Source organism: Gobius niger (genome assembly GCF_951799975.1).
Source record: "Gobius niger genome assembly, chromosome: 1".
NCBI classification, from domain to species: Eukaryota; Metazoa; Chordata; class Actinopteri; order Gobiiformes; family Gobiidae; genus Gobius; species Gobius niger.
Window position 1 is genome coordinate 55,839,209 of NC_136852.1, and position 9,827 is coordinate 55,849,035.

The following is a 9,827-nucleotide window of genomic DNA, read 5'->3' on the forward strand; positions in this document are numbered from 1 at the left end:
TTCTCGGCTTTAGATGAGATAAACTTTAAATTATGTTTTCGGTTCTTTTTCTACATTTCTGACATATTATTAGTTATCAGACATTTTCAGACATTTCCTTATTGTTTATATTTCTGCCACATAAGATTTTTGCTTTTGCTCATTGTACACAAGATACCTCTTGTTTACTATTTAATTGTGTGCACATTTCCTTTGCACATTTCCTGTCTATTTTGCACACCCTGAGTGATCTTATGGAGTGCCGAATGTAACAAGTGAATTTCTCCATTGTGAAATCCATAAAGGATTATCTTTTCTTATGTTACATAAAGTAATCTATCGTTACTTGATAAAGTAGTTATAATCTGATTACCCGTTTTGCTATTTTAATTGCTATGCATCATAGTGTTATTTTAAAAAGTAGTCTAATTACAGAAGTGGATTATGTAGTAATTATTTACTGCCCAACAGTCTTCCTTCTAAAAACTATAAAAACAAGAAATAAATGGACAATAGGAATGGCAGGAAAATAAACTACCTGGTGGCCTATATTAGTATTTCAAACTCACCATGATGACAGGATCAGAGATTCCAGGGGAAAGGGATTATCACAATAAACATTTCACTCTGGATAAGGCCTTTTAAACAGAACAGTCAAGGACCTTTGGAATTTGGGAGGGGTTACTGTTACTGCTTGCATCATGCCAAGTAGACTGCATATTCAGGAAGACATATTGTGTCATTTCAATCTAATTAAATACGGTGGTGATAGTTGGGGGGCTTCTTCAAGTGGGACAATTTTTTACTTTAATTTTTTTAACTAGAAAATTAAATGTATACTTTAAGATAGCAATTTTCCGGTTTGGACATGGTTTGCATTTTTAGTCCTGACATGGTTAATCATGATCTGATTTCGTTCTCGGCCTAGTGGCTGGTGAAATATGTTATAAGGCGGTACTTGATGTGAAAATGTTTGGTAAACACTTGCCCAAGGACACAATGACAGTGTGCACCTTCAGGAGGCAGGATTCAAACCCCCAACCGTCCAATCATGAGACAAACCGCTCTTTCATTATTATACTCAGCTACATTTAGGAACAGGCACTCAAGTAACTTTTTAGAGTTTAAAAACACAGTACTTTTTATTTCCACTTGATTAAAAATATAATAAAGTATACTCTTACTACTTGAGTGGCTTAAATAAAATTGTTAATCTTCCCATTTAAGAGACTTCTGCTGACAAATAAAATAGGCTTTAAAGGCCTCAATATTCTTCAGAGTGATTTCTCATAAGCCTAAAGCCTATTTGGCTATTTTAATGTCAGGATTTTCAGTTTCACATTATAAAGCAGACTTCAACTGTCAAGAGTTGCTCAGCGGCCTAATAAGCATTTTTCTTTCTATCACTATTCTTATTCTTAGTTGGCAAATATTTTGGGCAATCAAGATACTCTGGCTATAATATTATTTGGCATTTTATTGGAAAACTCAGAAAAACGCTGTGTCAAAGTACACTACGCGCCGTGATGAGGTTGCCAGTCTGGTCAAAATGACGCTCATTCTATCCCATTGATCTGCGTCAGTCCAGGAGCTGGAGACGGGGGACAGACGCAGCGTATCTGGCAACCGATCGTTCAACAAAGGTAGTGCCTCGCGACTTCATTTCTTCAGCGCGATTCTAAAATATGCTTTGATCATAAACAGGTGGGTTTGCTTTACTCATTTTCAGAGAAGTTCTATGTAAGATGTTTAACACTACGTTCCTACTGCGTTTGAAACTGTAGAACAATAAGCATACGCCTTATTGTTAGCCATTAGCTGCTTATGCTAACGCAAGGCCTATCCGACAATTTCATCAATATCGCATTATTTTTGCTCTCATTATGCGTGCGTTTTTATCCATCGATTTACAATTCGATTGATATGAACATGAATGCGACTCATGCAATAAAGCTTTTTGTTGTGTGATGTCCATCTGCACTGTCACTGTGACGATGCACTGGTGTAGTTTCTGTTGTACGTTCATTATTGTTGTGGCTGTTGTTTGTCTGTGTCTTCATATACTTTATATAGGGCGACCACCTTAAATAGGCGAGTTGAGCATGGCGTGGCAGACATGAGAAAGTATAGCTTTAAACATATATCCAAAGTGTGGAAATAAAATTGTAATTTTACTGTGATTCATGAAGTAATAGATTCCAAGTGTATTATTGACAGGTAAAGAGCAAAAAAACAAACATATTTTATATTTCAATTAAGTAATAGTGTTTTTTTTTCTACAAATGTAGCTTCTCTGTACAATACACAGGTCACCATAACTTACATGATTTTAGTTGTTTTCTAAAACACTTGTTTTTCCACCAGGATTATCAAAACTGTCTTGGGCCTTTTAAGAATGCATCGTGGTACCGATAAGGATTTTCAAATATCTGCAAGAAAGATGGCCACATCTTTGCTCTTCCAGTTATCCGCTCATGATCGAGAACTGGATCTGGTGTATTTGGACCACAGTTATGCAAAACCTTGGAACGCACATCCTGATGCCAGCAGTGCCAGGCCTACCCGGACACTGTTTGTCACGCCTCGTCGCCAGCCCGAATCCTCAACGTAAGATTATCAGTTATACAAGGGGCCATTTGGAATGACCAAAATCTTATGTTCTGTTATTGTTTGCAGAGAGTCTGACTCTTTAATCGATGTGGAGACGGTCACACCGACCCCTGTCCCCCTGTATGATAATCAGAAGGCTCTAAGTGTCATGAAGGAGTGCGAGAGACATGTCCTGTTTGCTCGAACTGTAGCTGACAGCCCACCACCTCCTGAAGACTGGGAGGAACATATAAACAAGTAATAAATGTATTTTATTTATTTGGTTACTTCCGTTATGTTTTCAGGCAAAACAAAAAATCCTAAATCTCTTAGTTAGAATATGGTTAATTTCTACTATTAAATTCATTTTGATTTGTGTTTTTTCCCCTCAGAGCTGGCTGGTCAGTGAATCAAAACAAATTATTTAATAAAGTACTTAAAGCTTTACAAGCAGAGCGATTATCTCGTCTTGCCAATGAACATGTGAGTATTGCTGATGTTAAATTTACTGATGCAACATCATTCACTACTAATCATTTCTTCTTGTCGTCAGGCTCCCAATGAGCCCATTTTGCGAAGAATAGCAGTAAACAAGTGTGCAAGGAAGGTCCGACATGCTTTAGCGAGTGTGAACTGGGACACCAAACTCACACAATGGTTACACACAACTTTGATCGAATCTTTGAGTCTTGCCATGTTGGCCGCTTACCTAGATGTGCTTCAGACTCTTAAAAGCAAGGTATTTGTCACTTGGTAATTATTGTTTTCTTTTATTTATTACAACAATACTTATTATATTTGTTTGCCAGTTGCCCACGCTGATCGACAGGATGTTGCAACACACAACCAAGACTGGATCTGCAACTGCAGAAGCACTTTCACTGTTACTAAAACGTCCCTGGGACCCAGCTGTTGGAGTTTTATCTCAAAACAAGCCTGTAAAGCCCTGTTTCCTATTCTCTCTGATGTTTTTAATATACTGTGCAGGCAACATTGATTTCATCTTTTTTTTTTTTACCTGTTTATGTTTCAGTGCAAGCTTCCTGGGTCTCCTCTTATACTAATCGCACCATCAAGCCCCACTAATCCTGCCCTCTCGACTACACGCCGCATGAGGTTTTGGCAATCCCAGCTGTCCTGCTTAGGAAAGGTAAACTACAATATCTTGTTTAATATGTGTTTCTTAACCTCTTACCCACCCGTCTTAACCGACCACATTTTCTCCAGTTCGGCTTAACCAAATCTTAACAGCAGATCAACAGTGTAATGCCTCATTTGAAAGACCTACAAATGTGATAGGAACTCTTTTGTCAGGTTGTCACCGCGTTTTCGTCGCGTTTTCGTCGCTATTTTGATGCTTTTTATTTTTAAGCTTTTAGTTTTGGGTAATGCCAAACAGGAGAAAACGTGCTCGGTTCAGGTGGGGTTAAGAGGTTGACTTGCCTGATTTCCATCTCTTTAAGCCATGTCTTTCCTTTAGGTCATTCCGATACATACTCACGTGAACAGTGGAGCCAATATTGGAATCACTCAGTGTCTGGAGCATATGTTGGGCACAGTGAGGGCCAAAGTTATGGAGGTATGGAGGTCATTTAAGCAAATTATTATTGCAATACATAAACAATATGTGAGGTGTTATTAATATGCAAATGTACATTTTCCAGGTTCACAGTCATTTTCCACACAAACCTATCATCCTGGTTGGCTGGAATGCAGGCGCTTTAGTTTCTTGTCATGTAAGGCTTAAAATACTAAATTAGGTCATATTAGACTTATTCTAATAGACAAATGTCTTTTGAATACTTCAGGTCTCTCTAATGGAGTATCTGACTGCTGTTGTGTGTCTTGGCTTTCCACTGCTCACAGTAAACGGGCCAAGAGGGGTAAGAGCCAAGCCTGATTTGTTACTATCCCTACACAGAACAAACACAGAACAACATTTTATTTTGATGTCTACAGGATGTGGATGACCCACTTCTAGACATGAAAACCCCAGTTCTCTTTGTAGTTGGTCAAAATGCTTTGCAGTGCAGCACTGACAGCATGGAGGAGTTCAGGGAGAAGCTACGGGCTGACAACAGTATGGTGGTTGTTGGAGAAGCTGATGATAATCTCAGGTAAACTTCAACTCATTAGTAGTGCATAGACATCTCTTAGTAGTAGTTTCTTGATTAAGATCAAGTCATTGATTCTGGTTATTTTCATTAGGATTAACTGTGACAAGATGAGGTCTGATGGGCTGACGCAGACAATGGTGGACAGGTGTATTCAGGTGCGCATTTGAGGCTCAAATTTACTTAAACTTAAAATAACTAGACAAATAACGGTCAACAATCTTCACTTTTACTGCTGCAGGACGAGATTGCCGACTTTTTGACAGGGGTCCTCACGCGGGCTGAGGGCCACGGTCATGGTTCTGGAGAAATGAGAGATTTGGATACAGAGAAGAAAAAGAGGCCACGAAGGGAACTTCCTTTTGACTTGGACAGAGGGAGACCCTCCTCCCCGGCTCTAAGAGTTCCAATATCCCCGTCAGGATCAGAGGTGAGTGAAGGCAGCAGATGCATATTCAAGCCTCTTATTGCTTCTGGGTGTCCCTGTCAGCCAATAAAGTATTATTTGTTTAGGATTTGTCTAGTGTCTGTAGCAGCCCTACCTCCAGTCCTAAGCCCAAGAATTCAAGTCTGTCTCCAGCACAAAAGTCCAGTCTCATCACTGCTACACAGCTTCTGAAGACACACATGCAGCGCTCAGGAGCAGTGCTCACTCACAAACAGGCCCAAGGTCAGTGTTCTTTGAGCTCGGAACAGGCTGCTCTGCCGCCCATGTGACCGCACATGTAACCTTTGTGTGCACTGTGTACACACGGCTTTCATATTTACCCCCACTTGTTTGAATAAACTGCTGAGATTCAGTCATTCAACCCAAGTTTATCGAATTTATCGCTTTGTAAGCTTGCCAGACATGGCAACATCAAGATCTGATCATCAATTAAATTGACATTATACCATTGTAACCTTGAATGGGGCAAGCTGGAGCATGACTGAAATACTCTCCCTTCATTCTCTGTCTTTTCTCTTCCTACAACTTTCCTTTCTGGCTTTTTTTCTGGTTAATTCCAGCTCAGTTTGCTGCTTTCATGAAACAAAACATGCTTGTGAGGAAAAATCTTCCTCCTGGCACTTCTCCTTGTATATTTGGTAAGTTTACTTCTTCTACCAATCTACTTTTCTTAGCTTTTTTCCATTATCATTATACATCATTATCCATGTCTTTTTACAATTTACAATCATTTTCTGACTGAGCGCAACTGAATATAAGCTGCACCAAATACATTTTAAAAGACAAAAGAAAAGTACAGAAGTCTATAAGCCCCAGGTGTCTGTCCATGTTGTGAGAGCACACACACACAGCACCAGGGCATGGCAGAGAGGTGCGGGACTGAGTCCCTATTCTTTGCCGTTTCATTCTCATCTCCGCTCTAATTTTTCCCATCATGCTGCATTTTACATACTTTTATGCACTAAATGGACACCAAACTACTTATTTAGCCCACTGTGAGTTAAAAACAGTTCTGAGAGAAAGAGCATACAGTTATGGTCTTGGTTTAGTGCCGGTATTAAAGCACTTGCTTCGCCTTGCTCTAGAAACGTAATCAATACACACACTCGGCATGAGCGTTCCCCCCACAGCACCCCCATTCCCGCACCGCAGTCTGGTAGAGGTCGAAGTAGGAAAAAGGTTGAATACGGGACAACGCCTCTATATGATATCTCGGCCCGAATTTTGGGTCAGGCTTGTGCATAAGATCTAAACTCTATGCCGTTTGTGCGTAAACATGTGTAGATTAGCCACATTGTAATAGACCACATGGTTCAGAGCGTGTGAAAACACGACACTACAATGGATGTTTACAATGCTGGCTTTGCAGGTTTTCAAAAGTGCTTCTTCTCTAAAATCTCTTTTTTTTCCCTCTAAAATCTCTTCCTGGCAGTGCCAGTGACGAATGACCAGATGGAAAGTATGGACAGAGATGACTTTAGGGCCCATGGCAAAAGAAGGCAAACACAAAGTCCAACACCAAACAAAGCTTCCAAAAGGGCTAAGATTAAGGTCACCATTGTTTCACAAAGCGAGTCCATGAGTGGCGCCAACAGTCCGACTGCACAAGAAGGTGGGTCAATGCTATTTACAACACCACAACACTAATCAAATTGATAATTAGCCCTCATTCTAAAATGGAGCTTTGTGAGGCATTACGGTCTACTTATATTTCCCAACTATTTGCCCCATATTAAGTTTCTGGAAAACCTCTCACTGTGACTGTTGGCCAGACTGTGGCTGGAGCTAAGGAGCTTTCTGGACTTCTAACAGGCCAGCGGTAAGTGTATGTTCCGCTCGTTGAGTTGAGCTTGTGATTACTGGGACCACTCCCATGCTAACCCTACTGGGCAGGAGTGTGTCTGAAGCAGAGGGAACGACAGCAGTATTTGGGAGGCACGTATGACTTTGGGCTAGTCCTCAGTTAGATGGGTGGTTGTGTGTGTCACTGCAGGTCGGGTAGTGTCTCAGAGGTGTCCACAGGCTGCATGGTGTCAGGTTCCTCCACACCAGCCCAGGCACAAGCTCCGGCTTCGGCCCAAGGTACCTCAGTACTGTCCTGACTGCACGCCTGTGTATGTGGCTAATCGCTGTTCAGCATTACCCCACCACAGCTCTTTGGATTCAGAACATTTTAGTCAAATACTGAGCAGCGAGCAAGGACATTTGAGAAACAAAACTAAACAAAATTTTGATAATCATTGACCATCTCTTGCGTCATTGCTGTCTTTCACTGTAAAATCATTGAACATGGCTTTTGATCACAGACAACGGGTTTGAATTGGGAGGCTTGTGAGGTTACAGTCAGGTTTGCATAGTATGAATTTTAATTGCAGTTGTTTTAGCTGCAAAACTGTTGCTTAATTGACACTGTGTTTCTTTTCTAGGTCCTTCCGCCAGCAGTCTGCTTCACAGCTTAAGTTTCAGTCTCCAGGAGATTGGCGCCAAACCTCCTAGCCTATCCCCTACGGCTGTCAACACTGGCTCCACACAGGTATACAATAATAATAAAAAAACATCTCCAGAAATGTGTAAACAATGTGAATCCGGAGTATTTATTCATGATGTGTTCTTTATTTTTGTTTGTTGTCCCGTCAGGCCGTGGGTAAACCGCAGGGTCAGATCCTGAGCTCTCTAAGCACTAGCGGCAGCACTCTGATCCGGGCCGTGCCTTTGGTCTCCACAGGGGGAGTGGGTAAAACCACTGCTATCCACCAGCTTCTCGCCAATGGTGGCCTCGCCAAACTTGCTAATAGTTTGCCTGGTTTGGCAAACCTCACCAATCAGACCTCTGGTATGTCTCACAAAACCAAGACCAGGAGACCCAGATGAAGGGGGTCTGATTCGTACTCGTTTAGAGACACTTTAGTTTACAACGTCAGAAGTAAGAACTGTACTCAGGGTACTATGAATAATCAGTGGTAATTCAAACAATTATCAAAGACTTACACAAAATAACAGCATGTTGTTAAAATGTTGACTTAATGTAGCAACTAATTTGATAACTTGAAGCAAATTGTGTGAAGGCAAGGTCAAGAAAATAATGCCAAGAGTAAAGTAGGAAATAAGAATGTCGTCCCGAATGATTCTTCTGTACAATGTCCTTTGTCATTGTCATGTTGCACTTAAATTACATCTATTATTTGATTGATTTCATGAAACAGTCAACATATTTCCCAGCTTTGTTCCTGTCGTTTCAATAAACAACTCATGCTTTCATCGCTCCTGGTTTCTTTGTTTTATTTTGATGATCAAACACCTTTAAAATGTGTCTTCATCCCCTCTGCCCTTTGCTTTGCTGCGTATCACCATCACAACACATTGTTTTCTGTCTATTGTGTTTATTTTAAACACCTTAGTACTGAACAGTTGTGTTTGTGTGTTGCCAGTGGGGCAGAAAGTGCCCACTTCTATAACGGTGACCCTTCATGGTGGGACGTCAACACAAATGAGCGTTAATCAGTCTGGTGACAACATAATGCCAGCAAGTGACAGCCAGGTTTGTGCGGCTTTTAGTTTATATTTTAGAAGTGTGCATCATAAGGACATCTTTTGTAATTATACATTTGCATCTGTTTTACAGCCATAGAATTCATCGTTGCAGATGTTAACTGAAACAACTAATGCAGAAGGATCTGGTCTTACTCACCTAGTCACTAGAAACCAGTTGTCCTGTGCTTACCTTTGCCCGTCAGCGGGATTTGAGAGAAAGACATTCACCTGATTTTTGCCTGCCCTGATTATAGTCTATTCCTCTTTCTGTAACTTATTTATTCCCCACTTTTTACACCACACAATTTTTCATTGGACTCAACTTGTGAAGTCAATAAACTTGAAATGGCTTTTCACTGTAATTCATGTTAAGTTAAGCCCTCGAAAATGTTGCAGGAATTAAAATAATACAATATTATTATTCAAACTTTAAATGACACATTCCTATGTTTATTGTACAGTATGTGATGTGTCTCTGCTTCGGTCGAAATAAACGGACAATTTGCATAATTTGTCATTTTGTTGCATGTTCTGCCAACAGGTGGCGCTCCAGTCACTCTTTATCAGCTGGAGACTGAACTCGCTGTTTCGTGGTGCGTGGGTGCACATTACGCACGTGTCAGTGTTTGTTTTTGGGTTTAATTTTTTTTCTCCAAAAGGTTCATATTATGACGAACTAGAAAATATTTATCCACCTGTACAAGAAAATCACCAACTAACTTTTTTGTTCATTCTACAGACTTCTACATCTTTTTCAGGGAAGAAATCATTTTGGCAGTTGCTTAAAATAGGCCCAATAGTTTATGTCAGAGCAATTGTTTGTCCTTTTATTATCATCGGTAACCGTTCTGTTACAAAGTGAAATCAACGGTTTGTTTTACTCCTTTCATGCCTCCGTATCCAGTGGTCCAGTAAAATGCAAAAAAAATAAAATATAAAGAAAAGAAAAAGGAAAAACAAATGAGAAACAGGCGTTACGACGGAAACCAGTGACGCTTTACTGCCTCGCGGGAGCAACCATATTATCAAAGTTTTTCAAGCAGTGCCCAGCACAAGCCGAGAGCTCTGGCTGCGAGACAAGAGTCGAGGAGACACCAGAGAGAGGCTGGATTTAAACCCGCCCTCCGGAGGGATCTTGTTTCCCCCTAAACCTCCCATTTTCTCTC

At 40.6% G+C, this 9,827-nt stretch overlaps 1 protein-coding gene across 3 annotated transcripts; it reads left to right on the top strand.

Moving 5' to 3' along the window:
- Positions 1-1,590: 1,590 nt before the first annotated feature.
- Positions 1,591-9,303, top strand: kansl3 (KAT8 regulatory NSL complex subunit 3). Of its 3 annotated transcripts, XM_079554553.1 has the most exons (22): positions 1,591-1,683; positions 2,344-2,586; positions 2,656-2,826; positions 2,961-3,051; positions 3,122-3,307; positions 3,378-3,506; positions 3,602-3,718; positions 4,049-4,147; positions 4,233-4,304; positions 4,377-4,451; positions 4,528-4,685; positions 4,777-4,840; positions 4,924-5,112; positions 5,196-5,352; positions 5,691-5,768; positions 6,563-6,742; positions 6,868-6,949; positions 7,124-7,212; positions 7,557-7,663; positions 7,768-7,963; positions 8,559-8,668; positions 8,753-9,303. In XM_079554553.1, the coding sequence occupies exons 2-22, from the start codon at positions 2,375-2,377 to the stop codon at positions 8,756-8,758; spliced, it is 2,568 nt and encodes an 855-aa protein (XP_079410679.1). In that variant the 5' UTR covers positions 1,591-1,683; positions 2,344-2,374; the 3' UTR covers positions 8,759-9,303. The 3 variants fall into 3 exon arrangements, with proteins under 3 accessions (XP_079410679.1, XP_079410680.1, XP_079410681.1); XM_079554554.1 differs by lacking the exon at positions 5,691-5,768; XM_079554555.1 differs by lacking the exons at positions 7,124-7,212; positions 8,559-8,668; positions 8,753-9,303 and having other exon boundaries at positions 7,768-7,905.
- Positions 9,304-9,827: the final 524 nt, after the last annotated feature.

Bases quoted from the DNA above. Each gene is read 5' to 3' on its own strand.
- kansl3 (XM_079554553.1), top strand. From the start codon at position 2,375: ATGCATCGTGGTACCGATAAGGATTTTCAAATATCTGCAAGAAAGATG. The intron at 3,308-3,377 runs GTATTTGTCACT...TTTGTTTGCCAG, and splicing joins TTCAGACTCTTAAAAGCAAG to TTGCCCACGCTGATCGACAG. The intron at 4,686-4,776 runs GTAAACTTCAAC...TATTTTCATTAG, and splicing joins GAAGCTGATGATAATCTCAG to GATTAACTGTGACAAGATGA.